Below are 23,875 nucleotides of genomic sequence, written 5' to 3' on the forward strand. Positions count from 1 at the left end.
CGCGGCCACTTCCAACGGTGGCCGTCGTGGCAAGTTACTCGATTCTAGAAGTATCAGATGATCGACATTAAATTGTTAGAATGCGAATAAAATACGTGAAACTAAGATACGTCATAAGATACGTTAGAATTAAAGACTAAAACAAAAATAAAATTCGGCTATGTTGATTTAAAAAATGTTACTATTAAATGCATGAGATACCGTGAATATACACACAGACTAGAAATATTAGCTTCTACCGTAATTAAAAAAAATTATACTTTACATTAGAAATGCTGTTTTATTATTAAATTTGATTAAATATATTACTAGATAATCATTCTAATTAAATAAGCAACTTAACAACCACTTTGTGCAATAGTTAAAAATTGTAATTTTCTTACCAAGTATGGCAGAATTGAGTCTCGCACAGACGGTTTCCCTCTGTTGGGGATCGAGTTGCCAACCAACCGGCGAGTTCCATGGATTTGCATAGGCTAGAAGACTGAACGCATCTTGAAGCATCTTTTTATTGCTTTCGTTTTTTCCGTGCTGTTGTCGCAAATGTATCGATTGGGAATATAACTGCCTTCCGAATTCTAACATCTTTTCGATTGCCTGTTTATCCCCGCCACAAAGCTGTTTCTTGTTATTCTTATTCGATGTATTTTCCATATTGCAATTACCGTTCTGTTGTTGCTGAATTTGATTAACACTATTGGTCTCTGGGAACAAATAAAAATTTATTTGCCATTAGAAGATATCCTAAAATTGAAAATTATTTGTTTTTAAATATTTCACAAATTAGTAAATATTTGTCCAGATGTAACTGGACTGCGATATTTTTTCTTAGGTGATTGATATATAAATTGAATAATTTAATAAATACAAATTTTTAATGATATAGTTGCATCGTCTTCTTTCACTTTAAGTTTCTTGTCTTTTCCCTAAGAACGACTTCGACAAACGTAACACGATTAAGAGAATAAAAAGCAACGCAATAACATCTCACCCATATCGACGTCTTCCCCGTTCTGACACTTGTACCCGTTGGTATTCAAATCACCATTTTGATAGCCGTTTTCGGTATTACTTTTCATGCCGTTTATAACATTCTCTTCCATATCTACATCGTTTTCAATTTGTCCATTAACAAGCTGTTGTTCGGTCGAACCGTTCATGGCATTGTTCATATTCATCTCCTCAACATTGCCATTTGTTGAGGGTTTTGTGTAAGCCTTCGTAGACTGTATAACACTAGTTTGATTGATATTGGAATTCTGTGTGATTTCCGAGTCACTGCCGTTCACCATTTCAACGAACTGCCGACATTTGAGGGCGAAAAGAAGATTCGGATCCCGTTCGAGGAGACCCGGATACAGCCGACTGGTTAATTCTATTGCTTCTCCCATTCTGCCCGCTAATACCAGCTTCAGAATTTCTGAAACAATGCATATTATCTTTTTATATTCCTCCTATAAAAGGAGAAACGAAAAAAAGAAAGAAAAAAAAAGAACAACGGTATTAGCTTCTTACTTTGTCTATTTTTAATGGAATTAAGATCTTCTTCGAAACCCTGACCAGTACTATTGGCAAAGGCTTCGGCAGTGGCACAGTAACCATGATGGACCAAATATGTTGACACCATTCTGAGAAAGAAGTAAACAAAATCTTCTAGAACTTGGTGCATAAATTTTCTGAAATCGTCCTTTTAGTGTCATGAATTACTATACGTCCGTAATATATTTGTCGGGTTTACATTAGAATTAGAGTTAGAGTTAGGGGCGTGAAACGAATCTTCGTTCGGACTACACGATGTAGTTATGCAATAGAGAAGAGATTGACTAGTGCAAATACGATTGTTATAGAATTGGACAAGTAACCGTGGTAATTAGATACTCGAGAAACTAATGACAATGATCTTAGGTTCAATAACGAATCCGCGGTCAACGGGATGATCGATGAACATGCTCGCGATATCTAAGTCGAACTCTTTGTTAAAACGTGGAATATCCACCGAGCGTACAGACACAAAGTAACTCGCTAATACGACCTCACGAGAGAATGACTTTGCGTCGCGATGATGCTGCGGAGGAAAACTATGATGGGGTGTGTCTAAGGACACGAGATCATTGGCTCGTTCGGAGGCATCGAGGATAGCCTTCGTTCGGAAGGCGAGGGAAATTGGCGTTGCTGCTAATTGATCAATCTCCATATCGGTGGTTAGAAAAAGATGCTAGCCGCCCTCGAGGGAAAGTTGCTGATGGGAGACGCCGTTCGTTGAAAAATAGGTCTCTCCTATCTTGCCGTAGTTGGGACAAAGACTGTTTGTCCGTTTGAAGGACTTTAGGCAACTAGATGTTAGTGTTTATAACGGCCCTCGGGCTAGCTGATCACGTACTATGGAGACGCGTCGGCATCTGGTAACCATCATACCCGAGGAATAGGATCTGCGTGTGGCGAGCCACGGGACAGAAACCGTTGGAACGTTTACTGTCGCGTGCCGCTACAAATATTTCTTTTAAGGAGAGCTATAGAATTACTACGTATCTTTGTTAGACAAAGCGTTCATCCCGTGACCGCGGCTACGTTCGGCGACTGGCTGTCGCCTCGAGCCCAAGCTCACTATCACAAATCTCGAACAAATACGATCGGATCGAAAGACGACGATTGTTTAATTACGCCTACGATAGAATCTAGATTACGGTAGATTAGGGGATTATTCCAAAGTTCCAAAGGGGAGGCTTCGACGTCCTTTCATCTCCGACATATTCAAACAAACGTTTTATTCTGAATCTTCGACATACGCGCTAAGTCTAAATACTTTTAACATGTACATATTATTATGCGACAGAGTATAAGTATATATGTCTACAAGGTCATTCGACATTAAACTGACGTAGTGGAAAATTACACAAGATGCACTATGCGCGCAATTATTAAATTTATTAAATTTTCAATCACGCGCTGTGAGTTCAGTTTCGACCAATTTGGAGAACAATGGAAGTTAGTTTGCATATTCATGAAAGTACTGGTCAACTCGGCTATTAATGATCATGTGTAACCAAATAATTAGCTGAATTTTGCGAACAATCGTCAATCCCCCAATGGGTAGGTTTCTTTCATGAAACGCCCAAAACTTGTACCTCGATCATATTGTAATAATATTTACGAGAGTAAGGAAAATAAAGAGATCCAACTCACTTGTGGAGGACTGCTTGCCATTGGCCCTGTCCGTGATCTGGTGTGGGATAGTTTATAATTTGCAATCTTGTTTTGACACGGAGTTCGTTAAGCATGTCATCGATGTCAAATACAAATGGTTCTTGTCCGAAGTTTGCATCGACTACCTCTCCTGGAGTTTGAAGGCCCACCGTTGGATATAAGTTTGGCTGTAAAATATACAATGAACAATGATCGACGAATCGTTATTTAGTAAGTCGTGCAATAAATCGTTATTCTTAATTAAAGATATTAGCTTCGGCTCTTCTGGAGGAAGACAAACGCGGATGAACGTTCACTTTGTTACGAGCCCTTCAATTTGTATGTACTACTAACCGGAAGATCAGTGAAGGCGATACCAAGATGGTGTCCATTCTTCGTATAGAAGGCAGTGTTGTCAACAAGATTTACACCACATCCGATTACATCTCCTGTGGTGAAGGTGGGCCCATACGGTTGTCCTGTTCCAGAGGAACAAAAACTGTGCCCATCGTCGCCATGATACCCGTAGGAGTGCTTGTCCCAACCTGGCAACCTATTCACGTTCACCCCATGGGCAGACAAGCCGATTCCCATGTAACCATCTCTGCCTTTACTAACGATCTTCACCTCAAAATAATAGAGACCACAAGCTGCTGGTATGCAGTGCGTTGTACGTACACTTGCGGCATCCTTGTGAGTTTTTCCATAACCTAAAATCGTGTATATGTATGATATTGTTTATTGATTTCGTGTTTCAATTGCTTCGTATATTAGAAGGAATTTTATTAAGAAGTTTAGGTGGGAAAATAGTTTAGGGAAGTAAAATGGAGGGCATGGTAAAACTGTTTGAATATTGAATATTAATTCTAAAATCATTACTTTTCTAATAAAATATATATCTTAATAACATCATATTAATTATTTTATATGCAGAGAATTGTAGTAAATGAAAGAACGTTTTTCGAAATAAATATAATCTTGCAATTATGTATAATGGATATAGTATATAGGAAATACTTTAGTAAGATAATATAATAATTACCTAAAATAATAAGTTATCTTCTAAAAATTAAATTTATTCTCAGACATTACGAAATAATTGATCGCTTTCGTCTCTCTTTTCGATATAAGCTCAGAGGAAGCGAGCTACGGTGAGGAAAATCACGAGGGTAGGAAATTCGAGAACAGAAGTGATCGGCCGTCACAATCTAATCGCTAATCTTGGATGCACTTGCAATGTAGCGATGCAGTTTGTCGACCTAGTAACCTACAGTTACCCATTTCACATATAATTAAGTACAAAAGAATTATTAACGCGTCTAACAAAACGCTATCGTAGAACCTTGGCTGTGACGCATCATTTTGCGTCAAAATAATCGGACGTTAATTATGTAAACATCGATGTAACAAATTAATTTACAGAACGCACGGTCTGTCACGAATAATAAACAAAGGTACACACTGATTTACTTAATCGATAATGCATACGTTTGTGCATGTTGTGAAGCTACTTGCGGCTATTTGAATATCTCGAATGAAACTGTTGAGTTAACAATTTAATGGTAATTTGAAATAGCCCAATAATAGAATAATAGAATAGAATGAAAATATTACCATAATTAATGATTAGTAATTATATTTATTTATAAGGATTTATAAGGATGTAAGTTATGATTTGCTATTGGGACAGGCAAAAATAAGAATTACTAAATTACTAAATAAAGAAATTATTAAAACGGATATTAAAATAACAAAATGAGGAAAACATGTTAACAAGTTAGAAAAGTAGAAAGGCAAATACGATATATACCGACGAACGCTTCAACTCCAGAGTATTTTCTCAATATTTATTATTAAACATCGTAACGGCTAACAAGTATTTATTTTCTAAACTACGTCGATGAATACTGTACTTTTTCCTTTGGGATGTTCGATGCTAACGAAAAATGAAGAGGCTCGTAATTAATGAGTTTGGATTAGCACGCTTACGGACGAGAGAGCGCACTAACACAAACGCAAACGCAAACGCAAACGCAAACGCACGTGTGGCCACGGTCAATTAAATTTGACGATATCCAAATGGCCTTATTAACAAGAATACTGCAACAATTTAATTCGATAGTCATTATTTGATGTTTTGATGCTCGGATTTCGTTAATGGAATAGTTACGAGGATATTATCTCGTGATAATTTCATTCCATGTTATTGTCAATTTGTTCAATTTCATATATAGCCATTTCCAGAGTTACTAGTTTTCTCATAGCGAATGCTAATTGTGTCAACGAGAAGATTAATGAATTAAATTGGAGAGCGCGGATTTTTTCAAAATAAGTTTCCAATTAGATTTAATTGTAACAGAGAAGTATGAAGTTCAGTTTCCCGTGTTTAAATTGTCTTCTTGATTTATTCGACGTACATTTAAACAATTCTATGTCTGTATTACTTCTGCTAATAACTTGGAATCAGCTTTTTATAGAGTATTGTCTTTAACATTGAGCAGAAATTAGAACGATAAATATATAAAAAAAGAAAAACCATAAAAATGTTTACAATGCAAAGACAATTTAAGATAGTAAAAATGGAAGATAGAAAAATGGAAGAAAGAAACGGTAACACGGACGAAATGAGAAAATAAGAAGGATGGGTGAAGTATAAATTGCATGTTTTTATATTTTCTAATTTTCATTAAAGAATTTGGAAAACGGTTCCTATGCGATTTATTAAATATATTAGTTTTTTATCAATTTTTATCAATTATGATTAAACAATTGTTGAATAAATGAACGAATAAGACTAATGTTACATTAAAAAATTAGATGATTAGAAAAATATGTAAATTAGATAGATTAGAAATTAAACTAGCTTTTAGTAAATTAATTTGGTTTAAATATTATAATATTTAATCTCGAATATTTGAACATTAATCATAAAATATTTGAAATCCTAAATAATAAGATAAAGAAGATATTTTTTCCATCAAATAATTTAAATATTATCATGTAAAAATGGAAATTGTGGAAGAATAAAGTTCTATGGCCGATAGTAACAAAATAACATACACTGTTAAGAATTCGTTACACTTCTTTTATTTCCCTTATGGAATAGGATATGTTACAATGCTATTTCCTCCTAGTTGCAAAGACTTACTGTATGAATGATTACTTATTTGATGCAATTAATATTCCGGTGTTAAAGAAACATATAATTTCTGATGTTGTTGTAGTATTACTTTCTTATATTAACAACATACCAAGTTACATACGTGTTAAATACATTTATTCAGCTATTAACAGTACTTTGAACGATCGTATAAATTATAAGTAATTAAAGTTCATAGCCTTAATCGTTTCTACTTTGATTATAACAACACAATAGCTCATTAAAACAAAGATTTAGTATAATCTTGACAGACAATCTCTGTGACAAACAGAAATGGAAAAGAATTGAGGTTGTTATATTTTAATCTTCTTTGAGTATGTCTGTACTTGTTCACAAAGGATTTAAAAGCCACTTTATAATCTACATACAAAGAACGAATATAAAATTGCAAAACAGGGCAAAAATATTAAATAAGAGAATAAATAGTTGAAAAAGATCAAGTGTGAATGAATAATAACCGAACAAATTATTTCAATTTGTTATTAAAGTGCAATTCTAAAAATGCAAATAATATATTTTAATTTATGGTATTTGCTGCAGAAAATTTCCAAATCTATCATAAATGCAAAACATTTACATTAATTTGTTAATATAGCCAATGAAATCATAATATAAAACATTTTACTGACAGTTTATTTACTAACCGATATGTCTTCTGCGATTGATCTATCCTTCGTACCTTTCAATATACAGTAATATGTATTCATTTTATGAATCTAAAAGTATTACTCCTAGCATTATCAATAATCACTGAAACAAATAATCACTCGATATTAATTAAATGGAAGTACAACGCAATTCCTAGATTCTTTTCTTACTTAAAGAGAAAAAGATCCTTCTGGCTACTTTTTAACGCAATCTTTTTCAAACACAAAATAGTTAATATTTAGACAGCCTCGACCTTAATTTGGAAATCAGGATATAACAACAATAACAATAACACGATTCTTGTCGTTCATCGAAATTTTCATGGATTTATTCAACATCTATATATACATAATAAATACGAATAAATACCAATGGTAGAAAACAGTGAAAAAATTCGTCCACTTCGAAACTGATTGACGACGAGAGGCCAGGGGGGAGCAGGAGCGAAGAAGAGCTCGCGAGCGAGTGCGCGAGAGAGGGTAAATACGTGGAAGCTGTGGGCGAGCAGGAGAGAGAAAAGTAACTGTTCAAACATCGCAGCTGTCATTGCCATTGCGCCTTCTCTACGCAGATTCATTTTTCTCATGAATATCCGGAAAAATCATCGCCAGAACCCCGACACTTTAATCATAAGGGATCTCGATCCACTTGCTATTTAAAATAAATGTTTACACACGATAGAGAAATAATAACCGAGCGATCGAGAGAAAGTCGAATAGAGACCATGACCGATCAGCTGATTCCTTTGTTTAGGTCGCTGACACACGCGAAACGGAGCCCTGCCATTTTCAATCGATATTACAGCTCCGTCAAACGATTCGTCCGTATCAAGCAAGAATTCGAATCCTATTGGCCGGGATCGTTCCTCGATCCTTCGTTTCGGGCAATGTTAAAAATCGTCCGCGAGAATTCTCTGGGTGGCAAAATGAAAAGTCGTTGAGAGATATAGAGGATCGAAATGAGAAACGTACCTTTGTAGTGAACACGAAGATTGTTTTGGGAGAGGCCGATGTAATTGTACTTGTCCTTGGGGCTCCACGAACGTGGCAGCGGTGTTTCCTCTTCGTTTACCATCGGATAAAGCATCTTTAGTGGATCAACGGACTGACTTTGCCCGGAATTAGTCTGAGAAGGCTCCATAACACTCGGTTCCTCGCTGGTAGCGGCCATCTTTCTCCTGGGCAGCCCCACTACTTTCGCCAGTGGACTCTGCTTGACTGACTGCGCAACACTCCTGCGCAACTCAACTTTACCTTCGGGTTCATGAAGTCCTCGATATATAGATAATCTACTTCATTGAGGAAATTTTCGATTTGCACTAGTGCTGACATCTAGCGTATTATTGGATACAATGTTAAACCTTATCAAAAGCATATATAATATACTTCAATATATTATATTGCCTGTATAATAGAGGGGAATTCTCTTTCTGTATACAATAAATGTGTTCTATTATAGATATTTCAGGAATGATAGTAAATTATGAAAAGGATATGAAACTTGAATATTAAGGAAACATAATTAATTTTTGTCTTGTTATTCTGATATATTACGGTTTATACATTATATGGTAATTATTGAAAGTGTACATATACCTTTCGTTGTATTTAATTATATATTTTTTGTAATATAAATATCATGTAATATAAATAGTACTACCTAACAGCATTTATTTCAGTAAAATTTAACCAGTTAACTGCAGAATTATTCATCGGAATTATCTGTTGAAATATTATTGATGCTATATATAGCAGATAAATACTATGAAAAGTGAATTGAGTATATGGTATATGGTATATTTATGTTCACCGGCTTCGCTAAATATAGCATGAGTGTAGTGTCAGTATATCGAGAGTCTTTGTAAAATTGTGGCTTTTTTTTGCAAATTCTATTACCTTTAATTTGCAGAACTTCTGTATATTTTAGATATCCAATATGTTTAAAAGAAGACTACAAGCACTCGGATATTTAGAATGGGACAAAGTTAATATAAATGGTTCGTATTTAACATCTGCATCAACAAGGAATTTTAACATATTGATATTATCACTAATAAAATCTAATATTTTCGAAATCATGTTCGTTAAACGAGTTACATCGAGAAGAATGTTTATTTTTCTCGAATATTTTAGAATTTGCCTAATAATTGCGTAATCTTAAAATTTGACTTTCACTTTAAATTAATCTTGTTCTAATAAATAAATTTCAGGATAAGTTGCAGAAATTTAAATAAGAATATTTCACATTCTTTTATGTATGTTTATGGCAGGCAAATACCTGAATTATTTTATTATTAACGTAAAAACATTATATTGTTATAGGTTATAATGACCGGTATAATTTATCCTATTAGAATAGTTATTATAATTATGTCTAACATAGAGATTTGAGATTGCATAATATATTACATTTAAATATCTTGTGATAAGAAAATATTATATTAGTTTTTAAAAAACATTTCGACGGCTGTAACCTATGATAGTCTAATTTCTCCGTCACTGAATCGTTTCTATATGTTTAATATGTAATTCTTGGTAAAGAATTTATTCATTCAGTAATTATTTTCGTTTAGATTAATTATAAGATTTTTCTATAAGATTTTATTTATTTTTTAAATATTAGTATTATTAAAATGTTGCAGATCCACAACATTTTCGTAAAGTAACATTATGGTTAGAGGAACAAAAGATACGTCAGTATAGTATACAAGATCGAAAAGAGCTACGCGATATAAAAAGTGAAAGTTGGCCTAAAACTTTTGCCAAATACTGTGAGGATGTTAAATGTCCAATTTCAAGTAACAATATGGATCAACTTGAATGGCTAATTGGACGTGCTATTTGGTTGGAGGCAGAGAATAATAGTAAATATTTATTTATGAATGAAATCAGAGATTCAAATAGAAATTTCTTACATAATCATTAATTGTAATTTTCAGCTGAGCAGTATTCAATAAATGTAAAAGAAATGAAATTGAAAATGAAACAGGAAGCACTGGTGCCACATCTTAAGTCCACAAATCCACTTGACAACCTAAACTGTGAGTATATATAATATAGATGTTTTTTACCAACTTTATATATTTGATTATTTTTAAATAATATTTTGCATTTTAGTTGTTTTGCTATTTTGTACCTTTAACAGTAATAAGAATGATAAAACATCTGTATACAAATATTATAAAGTATTTTATGAAATATATGTTATATTTCGTAGCCTTTCACCTAATTTATTAATATCTGTTACGTTGTTAAAGTATAAAGTAATTACATTTTTTAGTTTTCTATTTTATTCTTTGATGTTTTTTGACAAATACACAGATAAACTTCCAAATTATGCTTCATTTTGATAATTTGAAAGTTGTTAATATTAATGTTCCTACTTTTATAAACACGTTATCTTCACCGTTTCATGGCCACTAGTTGAAAGTAATGAATTTAAAAATGGGGTCTATTCTGTGGCAAAACTGCTCCGAATTCCGCAACATCCGAATCATTTGGTCACGTTAAAAGCTTGCAGTAAACTAGTACAAAGAAGATTAAATTCCGAATGCTTAAGGAATCCAAATTCCAAAATTATTCGAGGCAAACCCTTCCCTATTATGAATTGTGATCCTGGTTTTCAACTGAAGAAGACCGCAGTGGAGAATGCAGCTAAAATCCTTGCTCTTCTTTATATTCAAGATATTAGAAATCTGCAAACAAAAATTAATGAAGTGATTGTTCGTGTGCAGAGTGTCACAGCTAATCCTAAGACAGATACCAAGTTAGGAAAAGTTGGTAAATAAGGAATTATTTATTCTGCCAATAAGGCCATCTGTTATATTACTTTATAGCGTATCACAGATATGATAAAAATATTAAACGAAATCTCGAGAAGTTTCGACAAAAATACATTATTTATTTATCTTAAATTCAAGGTTACTGTAACGTGTGGTATAGTCAAGAGATGGTAATTATTTATTAAAATAGTTACGAAAATTAGTTTCGTTTAAACATGTACTCTATACCTTCTATAGGATACTTTACAGAAAATCGAAATACTTGAATTATTTTATTACATAGCCTTATGTATATCTTTTCATCATAGTTATATTATCTAATTGGTATAAATAAAAATCAAATCGGTATGATAGGAAGGCAATCATAACAAAGAATATTACATTTTGTTGCGAAAAAATGTTAATTCACTCAGCTCAAATGTAAATTTAATTGTAGATTAGTAACAAGCGAAGTGTAAACATTTTGGTTTTATATACTTGTATAAGTGAATAGTTTACTTTATTAAGAAAAACCTAAGATTCAGGTATTTTGACAATATTTATTAAGTAGGAAATTATTATAATCTTCGAATAATTCTTAAATGTATATATATTTATAAAACTGATTAATAAAGTATTTCAATATCAATCGCTATCTTCGTGTTCTGTTTTCTGATACAGTTGATTTTCTTCTAGGATTGAGTACAATATTCAGATGTAAAGATAAAATTAAAAATATAGATAGTGAGTTGCATATTTTACATTTTATGCTAATAAATATGCAAGTATTTTATAGGATTCTTGTTAAATTAAAATCTAAATTGTCTTAAATTATTTTTAAGAATACAAATGCAAATTGTATTTGTGATGAAAGATAGAAAGTCTTTATATTCAAGAAATGCAATTGTCTTTAAATTATTAAAGCAGATAAAAATACAAATATTTGAATAATAGAAATATTGTTTTTTATGTGTTTAAAAATCGTGCCAAATTGAATATACATTTTAACAAAAATTAAGCTCGTCTACTAAGGCACCATTCTATTGCATTTGTGACTTCATTGTCTGCAATACTTGTTGCACAACATCTCTATTTCACTTGTAACTTCTTTGTTTGCAAGCTTTGTAAAACAAGGATGCATTTATTGTGGTAGCATCTGTTGCACATTCTGAGCATGCCTCTGTCAAATGACTAATACGATTTGCAGACAAAGAAGTTACAAAGCAATAAAGTATTAGTCTATCTGACACAAAGAAATAGAGGACGTGCAAACCGCAATGAATGCACACGACACTCATAGTCATAGAATATATTCATTTTATACATATATCAACAAGGAGAAAGTAATATTAACAAAAATAATGAGGAAGTATTTTTCCTAGTAGATTTAGCTGGATCTGGATGTAATAAGAAGATATAAGCAATTGGTGCAAAGTTTAAGGATGGATTTAATATAAATAAAAGCTTATTAGCATTAGGATATATCATATTTCAATCAGAGAATTCTACAACATATGTTGATTATAAAGACAATAAGCTCACAAGATTGTTACAGGATTCTCTTGATGGTGATTCCATAATGCTAATTATTATAAGTCCATAGATGACAATTTACATGAAATAAGGAACCATAAATCAGACACTAAAGGTCTTAATATTTAGACCAATTACATAAATTAAGATAGGGGAATTAAAAATTTCCTTAGAGGAAGAAATTATGTAAAGAAGATGAAAATTACTGGACTTTATAATATTAAGGCACTCTTCTTTGAGGCTGCCCTTTAATATTCTTTCTAAAATCACGCATATTCGGCAGGTAATGTTGCTAATGATTATTCAGATCGCTATAAGATTAAAACAATCTTATTATAATATAAACATTGTGCAATGTTGAGTTTTGTAATTAATTAATATCATATATATATTTTACATTTGTACAAAAGGTATAACTGTTACAGTCCATATACCAATGAATTGAAATGATCTATGAATAAACCTTAAAAGTTTATCTTCTTTAAATATTGATATAGAAAGTTCAATGGTTAAGTTATACGTTAAGCTGAATTATATGGAAATTTATAGTCAATAGATTGCTTTTATCGCAAGAAAATCTCTGAAAGATATAACAATTTCTCTACATTTATGCAGCTGAAGAACGTATCTTAGAGCGATTGCAAAAGTTTGCATAGAATTAAGATTAAATTGTATGGAATTACGAGAGTCTACACCTATCTCTATTTCCAGAAGGTACAGCCTCGAGCGTTTGTTTAGCAGTATTTGCCTCTTGCATCGAAGCTTGGAGAGCTCTCGCGAGAGCTTCGTCTTCGCTCATACTGCCTTGATAATTCTTGAAGATCTCGCCATTTCTCCTATTTACTGTCATATTATTTTCTACGGCATCGAGCCGTTTTCTCCGTATCATCTCCTCCTGGCCTATACACGCGTGATCCGTTGGATGTCTGTGCTTTAAACAGAAATTCTTACCGCAATCGGAACAACGTACTTGAACTATTTCTTTGATTTTACAACCTTTTGAGGAGCATCTAGAATGAAAAAAATTTATTTAAAAATCAGTTGACTGCTTTTTACAACAGTTACAAGATTATTCAAAATCATCACCTTTGAAACAACATAAAATTTTATCTAAACAAAATTTTGTCTATTTTACCTATTAGAAAAAATTTTCTGGCTAGGTTTTCTCAAATCTGATTGACATTCGTCATCAATATGCTGCCCAACTGCAATATCTGGAGGGTCACCACGTTTTATAGGCACTGGAGCATTACAAAGTGGACATACTGGAACTTGAATATCTTTCTTATAAGCACTTGGGCAGCTATGGTTATTGTATGATATGTGTTCGGAACAAAAGATTGCAGAACATGCATCACATTTAAGAGGCAAGAAGTCCAATCGATTGCAGCTGTTCTCTGAACAATGCTCTCCTAGGTGTGGGAACTCCATCTTTTACGAAGAATATCTGCAATGAAAATTATATCATACTTTATAATACATGTAGGCTAAGGAGCGAATGGAAAACGGTGTTCTCACAGTACGAACACAAGTGATAGATCGCGTTTGAAATTAAAGTACAATGTGGTCAAAATTAAAAGTACATATATATTAATTAACACGATTGGCTACAACACTCGGTATCGCGATCCGCTTACGTTTTCGTTGTTGAAAATTAAACACGATCAAACTTTCTAACTACCGATCAAACTACCGCGCGCAACTTTTGACTTTCGGTTTTTTTTTCTTTTTTGTTCGACAATTCAATTCTTAATTCTACGTGTCGGTCTGTTTGCACCGGTTTACATATCGGCTGATCGGCATGACGGTTACGCATTCAGACTCCGGGCTTTAGCCGTCATTGCCGACGAGCCGGTTCCCATTTTATTATTTTTGCGACGGTAAAAATTCGGCAATAATTTTCACCTTCGACTCGTCGCTGTTCGTACCGACGCACATATACATACACATACATCCGCTTCCTACATGCACGCATACATTTTCAAACATGTAATTTTATAAATAAATTTCAAAAAATAACATAATATATCTGTGAAATTAAATGATGAATATAAAAGCAGCGATAATGGATGCAATTAAATAATTTAATATTGAAAATATTATTGAAGATGTTATGTTTGCGTAACAAGAAAACGAGGTTGAAAAATGATTGGTTTACAAAAAATGATAGGAAATTCCTGCATTTCGATTTATTTTTCCATAAAAAATCAACCACCTCTTGATTGGGGTTAGGTATACTTACTGTGTCGCCCTATATAAATAAATTATAACCTCTACAACTATATACACTGTCCCTAACCTTTAAACTTTAAAAAGTTAGTAAATAAAGAACTACATATATAAACAACAAGAACTGGTTAATATAATGAAATGTAAAGAAATGTATATAATGAAAATAATATAATATAATTTTGTGCAAACTCATACCTCAAGTTACGTTCGAAATAAATAGGTTACAATTCCTTTGATGTGTTTAAAGTTAATTAACGTTTTATATTTAATATACGTATATATCACAGTAAAATAAATGCCACTTTAAATAATTAAATATTTTATCACAATATTCAAAGTTTTCGGAATTGAAAGGAAAACTTATATTTCGAGAAAGAGCATAATTTTCTTAAATGTAAAATTGAGGACGTAGATACTTTCTCAAACTGACTGACTTTTCAGATTTGAAACGGATATAAAGAATCCAAACTTACGAAACGGACGGAATAATCGCGTCACTCAAAGAATAACGCGAATTAAGCATGACGTTGCTTTCAAGCGAATCGGACATGATGTCTCGATCGGTACTGATAAGATATTACAATTTATAAACAAATTTGACGACAATTCAAATCCTCAATTGATCCAAATTAACAATCTATCGTCTTATTTCCTATATGCAACTGTCAATGTACAAATTAATTATTCTATTACCCAAAATTTTAATTCGCTTTTATATTAATTTCTCAAATATTGGAATATAAGAATATAATTTTCACGAAATTTAAAGATACAAAATTGCATACATGTAAATTACTATAAATCAAGCCTGTTCGTCGATCACGAAGTCAAAATTAAATAAATACATACATACATACATAAAGTATGCAAAAATGTGTAAAATATCCAGAATAAAGTGTTCATTATAATATTTGGTAGATGAAACAGATATTTATTGAAAATCTATTTCTTTAGATATGTTCATAAAACTATAAGAATATGTAGCAGTCCGGAGTCTATTGATCATTAAACATGATCAAGGTCAAACAAATCAATAAATTAATTAACAGTCACAAGCTGGCTAGCACGTGCTAGCACGATAATAAAACATTTTTAATTGTATGAGGAAATTGAAGATTTTCGAGTGCATTTAATTTCTATTGTGTATGCGAGATTTAAATTTTCGCGCAATTGGAAAATGATCGTTCGGTTCCCGCGTTCCGTGTGCTTGAAACGAGTGGACCACGGAGCGCGCTCTCAGCGATTTACAATCATAAACTTGAGTTTGCTTTGTACTTATCACTGGAGCATGGTTTTATTATGATTTTTGAGCGCCAGGTGGCCGCGTTTTTGTTGTCCGTTTGTCGAACAGTACAGGTCTCAGCGCCATTACATCGATTAATGTCATTGTATTGCGCGTCCCGCGATAATTAATTTCCCCTGAGACGGATTAAATTCGAAATAAAGGAGATTCGGCCGATATGTCGACTAAACGTAAAAATCCGGCGACGAAGAAAGGCCGCGCGAAATCAAGGAAGGTTGAATATGACGAGGAGGACATCTCGAGCGAACACGACTCGGACGTTGATGACGCTGAGACCGGCTCGAATGCCGACGGTGAGGACGCTGCCGAAGATGATCTTGCCGATGTCTCCAGTATTCCGGAATTGCCACCGCCTGAGGTGAAATTATTTTCATCGTTTTCATATACTTATTTGTCCCAGGCAGTCTGGATGTGACTGGTGTCTGAATGAGTGAGAAAGCGACATTGGCATTTCGACGCTGATAAGCCTCACAGCCATACATTCAATGAAAAAGAATTCATTTCATAAGAGGAAAGATCATAAACTGATGATTGTCCGTACCACCAGATTTTTAAAGAATTGGAAAATTGGGAAACCCATGCAAAACTGTGTGTTTAGAGTTCTTCGTCTATAACATTTTAATTTACAAAACACCAATTGTGTACACTTAACATTGCTGCATTTAGCACTGAGACTTCTGGGCAAGTGCTGTCTATCATGAAAAGATTCCTGATGTTTCATTAACATTGCAGTTAGTTTCATCAAGAAATTAGAGACGAAACAATGTAAAGTGCAACAGTGCATAGTGTAACAATGTTAAGCGTGATAATCCAGGCTGTGAAAACAGCATTAACCGTATTTATTTGACGCCTTTATCATGAACATAATGTGACAAAAGCAGAATTTGGAAGTTTGAATGTAGATCATTGAAAATAAGATTGGTAGCCCTCAAAACATAATTGTTAATTATAAATGTTAAATGGCTGCTATTATCTTTTAATTATGGAGATAAGCATGATACAGTTTGGTAAGGGTTTCCTCTATACTACTGCTCAAAGGTACCTGTTCATTGCACATCTGTTCATTTTCCGCAAGATGTATTTTAATTATAAAATTATAGATAAAATCAAACTACAATGATTTTATTCTTTATAATGATCATAGCTTACATATAATTGGTATTTATAATCGTTGAACTTTGTATTTTGTTATTTGACAAATTCTTTATCCTCAGATTCTTTAATTATTTTAGGGAGGATGGGGTAAGCCTGGAACATTATTAATGTGTGGTCTGACAAACTGGGACATGGCAGGACGTAAAGCTCCACCGAAAGGGGTGAAAGTTAATGTAGGGCGTAGTTTGTGGACCCCGCATACTTTCAAAAATTTAAATGGCGCTAGAGTCAGATTAGTTGCTTCTGGCCCAGCTGCTTCTCATAGTATTATTGTTACTGAGGATAATAGATGCTTAGCTTTTGGTAGAAATGATAAAGGTAAATGAATGAAAGGTAAACAAAACTTATCTTATGATTAAGTATTACTATGTAAGTAAATGTGATTCACATAAATTGAAAGTTTGCAAGATTTGTTTAGTCGTATCATTTCTGTTGGTACTGGACTAACAAATTTCTTATTTGATACTAATTTCATGAGAATATAATTTTCTACTTCTACACACATACACATACACATTTTATAAATAGATTGTTTAGAGACTTTTATGACATAACTTTTGCAGGTCAGCTAGGTGTTGGTGATACGAAACGTCGGGATGAACCTACAGAAGTCACAGCATTAAAAGGTCATACAGTTATAGGAGCATCTTGCGGCCGCAATCATACTTTGTTTTTAACAAGTCGCGGCATCGTATTTGCCGCTGGAGACAATAAACTAGGTCAATGCGGCGTTGGGAAATCCGATGCCTGCATTGTCTCTGCCACTAAAGTAAAGTATTCTGGGCCGCCGATAGTGAAAGTGGGTTGTGGTGCAGATTTTTCGATGATACTAGACATTAAAGGTGGTCTGCACTCATTCGGAAGCCCAGAGTACGGAGCATTGGGCCATAACACAGATGGGAAATATTTTATAACGAATACGAAGATGGCGTTTCATTTTGAGAAAGTGCCTAAGAGAATCGTTTTATACATTGAAAGAGCAAAGGATGGCCATGTTACGCCGTTAGATCGTGTTGAGATCACGGATTTCAGTTGTGGGCACCATCATACTGTTGCAATTGATAGCAAAAATCGTGCATTTTCCTGGGGATTCGGAGGTATCGGTCGTTTGGGCCACAACGAGCAACGAGATGAACTAGTGCCTCGTTTGATTAAATTCTTGGAGCCGCCTACTCGTGGTGTCAGGGCTATATATTGTGGTAGTACTTATAGCATTGCCATCAATGTGCACGGATCAGCCTTGATGTTCGGACAAACGAAACGTACCGGAGAAGCAAATATGTACCCCAAACCGATCCAGGATTTGTCTGGTTGGGAAATTAGATGCGTCGGATGTTCTCAGACTAGCGTTGTAGTCGCGGCGGATGATTCGGTTATCGCTTGGGGTGCTAGTCCTACTTTCGGTGAATTGGTAAATAATTGTATAACGAATAAATCTTTTAACAGAGAAATCTTTAGCAGACTTTTAAACTAAGCTCCTCTTCTTCAATGAATAATTACAGGGTTTCGGTGAAATGCGTAAGTCCTCGACTACCCCGATGGAAGTGAAAGCGTTGGAAGGTTTGTACATTACTGCTGTTACCTGTGGTCTCTCTCATACGCTTATGATTTGTCGAGACGAATCCGAAGAAGAGAAGACTAAAATTAACAAACTTCAAGTATATTCCGTTTAAATCGGATAATTTACATTTTAATTACTCATAAAGTAAACGCTAATCGAATCGTCACGTCGACACATTGGGAAATTTTTTCTATACTCACCCCATCGCGATCGTTATTACATTTAAGGAAACGGAGAAGAAAGAAAACCGAATTGTAACAAAAAAACATTATTACCTTTAATTAAGCCAAGTTGTTTTAAATAACTTGAAGGAAGGATTGAAAGATCTGTGAACAATTTATTAATAGACTGCGAATAACGTCCATACAAAATATAGACTTAACTGTTACTCTCTACTTTGTACTTCCACTTTTACTTAATAATATGAAGGAAAGTTTATCATAATAGGGAACCCCATTCTGTTAGTAGCTCAGGATATAGACCAAACATATAGATAACAAAAATATATTTTGATACTTTGCTATTTTATTGAAGTACTCCCTCATTCTCTCTCACTCTCGCTTTCTCTATCTCTTAAACAAGAATGGAAATAGTTGATACGTATGAAAAAGAGTGCTGGAAACTGAGAAAAAGACACGTTATGGAATTTAACAAACACTGCCTTTACTTTTATTACTCATTTTAATGTATTTACAACACAAATAGTCTATATCATTGATTCATTACAGTAGTACCTGAATCATTAAATCTGCAGAAATCATTCTTATATTCTATGTACAGGGACATTCTAAATGCGATTATACAGAGAAGGAACGCGGATTTTATGCTTTAAATGACTGTTATTATGATAAACATATAGAGAATGTTTCATAAACTCATTCGTTTTTATGTTCGCAAGCATGAAACCTATTTTATCTAACGACGAACAAGGACAATGCTTTTTCAAAAAACCAGCATTGTTTATCATACATTTTAAACTAATAATTGTTTAACAGTTACACTCGACAAAGAAAATTTCAGCAAGAAAAAAAAGATATATATTGTTAATTACTGTATCATATAGGATAATCACAAAAGAGGATCTTGTAATAAAATTAAACATGCGATTCTTTTGGACGCTATATGTTATAAAAACTCATGTATACGTATTATAATTAAGGCTATCCACGTCATTAATATCATTAGTGAATATAATCGAAATTTTATATATAATTTTATTTTAGAACTGCTAATAACGTAATATAAAAATCCATACAAATGTAACATAATGTCATATGTTTAAGACGGACTGTAATTAGATTCACTGCCACAATGTATTTGGAGTCTTTTTTGTATTGCGACGAAATGAATTTAATACTTATTCATTCCATTCTGTTCCATGTAACACTTTCATGGAATTACACTGCACCATTTCAATAATCTTGGAACAAATGTACAAGGCAAATTACAAAATAAACGAGTTTTTTAAAGAATCTTTTTCTAAAGAGCCTTTTAAATATCTATCTTTTATAGACATTTTTATTAGTTGTTAAGATGCTCCAAATAAGATAATAATCACGCATTGCCATCTTCGTCTGATACATTGATTTTACATGAACTGCATATATCAGGAAATTCACAACTTTCCAATTTTCTAATTGGTCTCAATACGCATTTCCAACATTGTTTTTCAATACGATATAACTCTTGATGATTTTTACAAATATTACAAGGGATATTTCTTATTATAGCCTTTTGATTCAGAGTTTTAATTAATCCCTCTTTTTCTAAATGTTTTTTATCCTAGTTTAAGAATATTAATGCTTTATGTTTATGATATTATATACATTGTACTAATTATTTTTATTGAAATAAAGGAACTATTTTTCAAGCATTGAAAATTATTGTAAATAATACTGACAATAAGTTTATGATCCATTTTTATAGTAGATAATGCAATTAATTGTTGATGCTTGTCTTTCTCCGTTTGAGAAATGTTGTTGCAAGTCCATTGCAATAATTTATATCCTATGAAATGTACTGGATCTGATGGATTGTATTCTAAAGTTTTAGCCACCGCCCATGATAATGGTACCATGATATTTTGTCTATTATAAGAAATTAGAGAATGGATATAAAACAATATTTCTTAATATCAAACAATTATCATTTACCTTAAGTAATCATTTTGCTGTGCTGTTAATTCATGTACTGTTTCATTTTTTGCTAAGATGTGACATCGACAAGCATATTGTTGGTAACAATCTGGTCGACTAGGAAAACTGAAACTGCTTTTGGAGCTATTTGTCCTGCAACTCTCTTGTGTTATTTCCAGACAACTACAGGTTGGTTCCAATATAGTTAAATTGCATTCACATATTAATTCCTGCAGAAAATATTAACGCAACAGGTATGGTATATAGAACAACTTAAACAATTGTATTCAAACCTCCGTAATTGAAAATTTTGTTTCCATTTCGTCAAGTCCTAAATCAGTTAACATTTCTTCAGTTTCTTCGTCGATTCCATGTTGCTCTACTAATTGTATGACATCTTCTTCTATTCCAATGTGTTTCAAAAATTTAATTACTTTAGATGACGCAAAATTAAAGGGGGATTGCCAATTTAAAATACCAGGAACATCAATGCCACTTAAAATTAAATGGCGAAGAATAATTGGAGTTTGAAGTACTACTCCGTATATGATAATATTCCAACAATTTATTTCACTTAAACCTGTAGATCTTAAATTTAAAATCAGCCTGTCGTTAAATGTATTGAACCACATTTCTTTGAACTCCAAATTATGTGGTTCTATATGAAATTCTCTAAAATAAAGAAGTTCACAATAGCTAAGACTGATGAGGCCCAGTTTCATCGCTTTTATGATGCTGTATATGGGCATACCTAAAAATGGAGTTAAATCAATATAATTTTTGTTTTAGTTTATGTTATAGATAGAGACACCTTTCATTCTTAATTCCTTTAAAACGCTAATACTATATAAGCCACTATAGACAGTGATCCATAATCTTTTATCACTTATTCCATTAGAAATCATTTTCAGTGTATTTGATTGCACATGAATGCATTGTTTAAGTCTGTTTGTTAATAACTTTAGTAATTTTTCTGTGCTCCATGTTCCGTATATTTGAAGTCCTTTATTAGTTAGGACAACATCCAATTTAGTTGTGTGTAAAATTTCTTTTGATGATAATGTTGTACATGATTCAAAGGAAATTTCTCTACAAACAATTAAAATTAAAAAGCTGTTACAGATATAATTGAAATATTGTAACTTAGTTTACTTTTTATTATGCGGATATTTAGTAACGTTTTCATAGCTTCTGAGACGGTCGAATAACATAACTGTTTTATTTAATTAATTACATATAAATTAAATTAATTTTCAGGACACATGAAATGATCGTTTAAAATCAAATATTTTAACAGGCAACTGTTTGTGTCACACAGAGTGAGATATCACATTAGTCTATCGCAATTTAAATGGAGAAATTTGTTTTATTCGTAAAGATAAATACATTAAAATAATTTTAAGTAAATAATTTTATGAAATGAGATAATTATTGTTTATTTGATCACATTTTAAAAATATAATCATATAAAATGCAGAACATTAAATAAACATATTTAACGTAATATTGAAATACATTTTGTTTACATATGTAATGATATGCGTTTTACCTATTTATTGTTCAAATAAATATCAAAATCAAATCAATATCATGATAACAAAACAGATCAGAAAATATTGAAGCTATAAATGCTGCAGCACATGCAAAAGCGTTCTCTACAGGATTTAAAGATACCATATTTGTTTATGGCGTTACTGCAGTTCTATTGATGTTTATTAGTCATTAAATTATGTGCATACGCATAATATATTTACATGAATATAAATTTTGTATTACAAATACCTATAAAATTTAACTATTTAACAAAGAATTAGAAGATAGAAGCAAACTCATTGTATATGTATGTATCTATCTTTGATACATAAGGTACAAAATATTTTTTCCCATAACATACACAAAGCAATATAATGTGACATACTATTATTCACGTTTCTGTTTTCAATGATCTCACTCTTCGATATCTAGTTTTTGAATAAAGTTTAGACCATATTCAAGCTATAGTTTCTTTTACAGTTATCACTGGCAGAATTTTATATTACAATCATTTAAATCAAAGTGCAATAACAATTTGTATGTGGTTCGTGTGGCTGAGACTCATCTGCCAATTGTATCCCTCTCTGACCTCTATGTCTTGCACCTCCCATATTACCGTTACCATACGCTGCGGATTTAAGGAGGGCATGTCGATCCCAAAGTCCAGGAGTTTGTATTATCTACAAACAATATTAATAGATAAGAATTAATAATTTGCAAAGAAAATAAATGACTATACCTTTTGTACAAGTTCTTCGAAACAACATTTGATTCCGTCCGCCGTTTTAGCGCTGCTTTCAATGTATAGGGTTTGGTGTCTTCGGGCAAATTGTAAACCTTCTTCAGTGCTTACTTCTCTGTTTGGTAAATCTATTTTATTACCCACTACCATTTTAATAATATCTGTCTTATTGCAATATGTATTCAATTCGTTAAGCCATGTTTCTAATTTCATAAAAGTAACTCTATCTGTAACATCATACACTAATATAGCGCCTTGACCGTCTCTGTAGTAACTAGGTGTTAGAGTACGAAAACGTTCTTGTCCGGCAGTGTCCTGCAATAATTTTCGAATATATTATATTCCATTAAATAAAAAATATAAATTATGATACACTGAGGTAACTAACCCAAATTGCAAGTTTCACTGTATTGCCATCAATTGTGACTTGTTTAGTTCTATAATCCATGCCAACTGTGCTTTGCATATTTTCATGAAATTCATCCTCAGTAAATCTAAGAAGTATGCTGCCAACAATAACAATAATATAAATATATTGACTCAACTTACATAGCATTAAAAAAAAGTAATTTATCGTTTTAAATAGGTACCTTGATTTTCCAACATTTGATTCTCCTATCATTAATAGCTTTAAGACTGTTAATACATCTTGATCCATTGTCGGTATTATATCACAGCACTCAGTCTAAATATATGTTACTTATTCCTTTGATAGCGTTGACACTGTTAAAAATGAAATATAAAAGTTAATGAAAAGAAATTATTAAATTTTGACGATTTTTTAAATGACGATTGAAACATAGTTTATAATTGTGAGAAAATTCAATAAGTCTATCGTAATTTGAAAATTGCTAATTATGTACTAAATAAGAAATAGGCAATAATGTGTGTGTGTATGTATATATATATATATATATATATATATATATA

The 23,875-nt window shown here is 32.4% G+C and overlaps 5 protein-coding genes across 12 annotated transcripts in view; 1 reads left to right on the forward strand and 4 right to left on the reverse strand.

Annotated features, from left to right (window-relative positions):
- Positions 1 to 8,227, reverse strand: part of LOC100744143 (ran-binding protein 9) — a 15,120-nt gene extending 6,893 nt beyond the window's left edge. For all 3 annotated transcript variants that reach the window (XM_033322430.1, XM_033322432.1, XM_033322431.1), the window contains exons 1-7: positions 7,963 to 8,227; positions 3,538 to 3,893; positions 3,184 to 3,371; positions 1,516 to 1,628; positions 992 to 1,420; positions 384 to 704; positions 30 to 44 (exon numbers count right to left, since the gene is read on the reverse strand). In XM_033322430.1, coding sequence (XP_033178321.1) covers positions 30 to 44; positions 384 to 704; positions 992 to 1,420; positions 1,516 to 1,628; positions 3,184 to 3,371; positions 3,538 to 3,893; positions 7,963 to 8,161 — 1,621 coding nt within the window. In that variant the 5' untranslated portion in view covers positions 8,162 to 8,227. The remainder of the gene's footprint in view (positions 1 to 29; positions 45 to 383; positions 705 to 991; positions 1,421 to 1,515; positions 1,629 to 3,183; positions 3,372 to 3,537; positions 3,894 to 7,962) is intronic.
- A 547-nt stretch (positions 8,228 to 8,774) lies between these two features.
- On the forward strand, positions 8,775 to 18,801 carry LOC100744698 (protein RCC2 homolog). Its single transcript, XM_003491793.4, has 9 exons — positions 8,775 to 8,834; positions 8,918 to 8,987; positions 9,633 to 9,854; positions 9,930 to 10,031; positions 10,414 to 10,775; positions 15,953 to 16,177; positions 17,052 to 17,292; positions 17,538 to 18,385; positions 18,477 to 18,801. The coding sequence occupies exons 1-9, from the start codon at positions 8,775 to 8,777 to the stop codon at positions 18,645 to 18,647; spliced, it is 2,301 nt and encodes a 766-aa protein (XP_003491841.2). The 3' UTR covers positions 18,648 to 18,801.
- Positions 11,081 to 15,093, reverse strand: LOC100744577 (AN1-type zinc finger protein 2A). 2 transcript variants are annotated; one of them, XM_003491792.4, is made up of 3 exons: positions 14,712 to 15,093; positions 13,420 to 13,731; positions 11,081 to 13,294 (listed from the first exon to the last, which is right to left on the reverse strand). In XM_003491792.4, exons 2-3 carry the CDS (start codon positions 13,713 to 13,715, stop codon positions 12,964 to 12,966), a joined length of 627 nt encoding a protein of 208 aa, XP_003491840.1. In that variant the 5' UTR covers positions 13,716 to 13,731; positions 14,712 to 15,093; the 3' UTR covers positions 11,081 to 12,963. The 2 variants fall into 2 exon arrangements, with proteins under 2 accessions (XP_003491840.1, XP_033178335.1); XM_033322444.1 differs by lacking the exon at positions 14,712 to 15,093 and adding an exon at positions 13,978 to 14,002.
- A 375-nt stretch (positions 18,802 to 19,176) lies between the features above and the next one.
- LOC100741710 lies at positions 19,177 to 21,767 on the reverse strand. The gene is made up of 5 exons (XM_033322442.1): positions 21,482 to 21,767; positions 20,964 to 21,421; positions 20,689 to 20,900; positions 20,436 to 20,622; positions 19,177 to 20,317 (listed from the first exon to the last, which is right to left on the reverse strand). The coding sequence occupies exons 1-5, from the start codon at positions 21,573 to 21,575 to the stop codon at positions 20,090 to 20,092; spliced, it is 1,179 nt and encodes a 392-aa protein (XP_033178333.1). The 5' UTR covers positions 21,576 to 21,767; the 3' UTR covers positions 19,177 to 20,089.
- Positions 21,768 to 22,365: 598 nt separating this feature from the next.
- Positions 22,366 to 23,875, reverse strand: part of LOC100744938 (ras-related protein Rab-18) — a 5,173-nt gene continuing 3,663 nt past the window's right edge. For 3 of the 5 annotated variants that reach the window (XM_033322443.1, XM_024369735.2, XM_024369734.2), the window contains exons 2-4: positions 23,334 to 23,668; positions 22,943 to 23,260; positions 22,366 to 22,883 (exon numbers count right to left, since the gene is read on the reverse strand). In XM_033322443.1, the coding sequence (XP_033178334.1) occupies positions 22,716 to 22,883; positions 22,943 to 23,260; positions 23,334 to 23,603 (756 nt within the window). In that variant the 5' untranslated portion in view covers positions 23,604 to 23,668 and the 3' untranslated portion in view covers positions 22,366 to 22,715. The remainder of the gene's footprint in view (positions 22,884 to 22,942; positions 23,261 to 23,333; positions 23,669 to 23,875) is intronic. The other 2 variants (XM_012389191.3, XM_003491795.4) reach the window with 1 other exon arrangement.

This window comes from Bombus impatiens, unplaced genomic scaffold (assembly GCF_000188095.3).
Source record: "Bombus impatiens unplaced genomic scaffold, BIMP_2.2 scf_0637, whole genome shotgun sequence".
In the NCBI taxonomy this organism is placed as follows: Eukaryota; Metazoa; Arthropoda; class Insecta; order Hymenoptera; family Apidae; genus Bombus; species Bombus impatiens.

Coding starts and splice junctions, on each gene's coding strand:
- LOC100744577 (XM_003491792.4), bottom strand. CDS start 13,715: ATGGAGTTCCCACACCTAGGAGAGCATTGTTCAGAGAACAGCTGCAAT. Junction 13,295..13,419: donor CAGAAAATTTTTTCTAATAG/GTAAAATAGACA, acceptor TTTTCATTCTAG/ATGCTCCTCAAAAGGTTGTA.
- LOC100741710 (XM_033322442.1), bottom strand. CDS start 21,575: ATGATTTCTAATGGAATAAGTGATAAAAGATTATGGATCACTGTCTAT. Junction 20,901..20,963: donor CAAAATTTTCAATTACGGAG/GTTTGAATACAA, acceptor TATTTTCTGCAG/GAATTAATATGTGAATGCAA. Junction 20,623..20,688: donor CAGCAAAATGATTACTTAAG/GTAAATGATAAT, acceptor TTCTTATAATAG/ACAAAATATCATGGTACCAT.
- LOC100744698 (XM_003491793.4), top strand. CDS start 8,775: ATGGTATATGGTATATTTATGTTCACCGGCTTCGCTAAATATAGCATG. Junction 10,776..15,952: donor AGTTAGGAAAAGTTGGTAAA/TAAGGAATTATT, acceptor ACGGATTAAATT/CGAAATAAAGGAGATTCGGC. Junction 16,178..17,051: donor CGGAATTGCCACCGCCTGAG/GTGAAATTATTT, acceptor TAATTATTTTAG/GGAGGATGGGGTAAGCCTGG.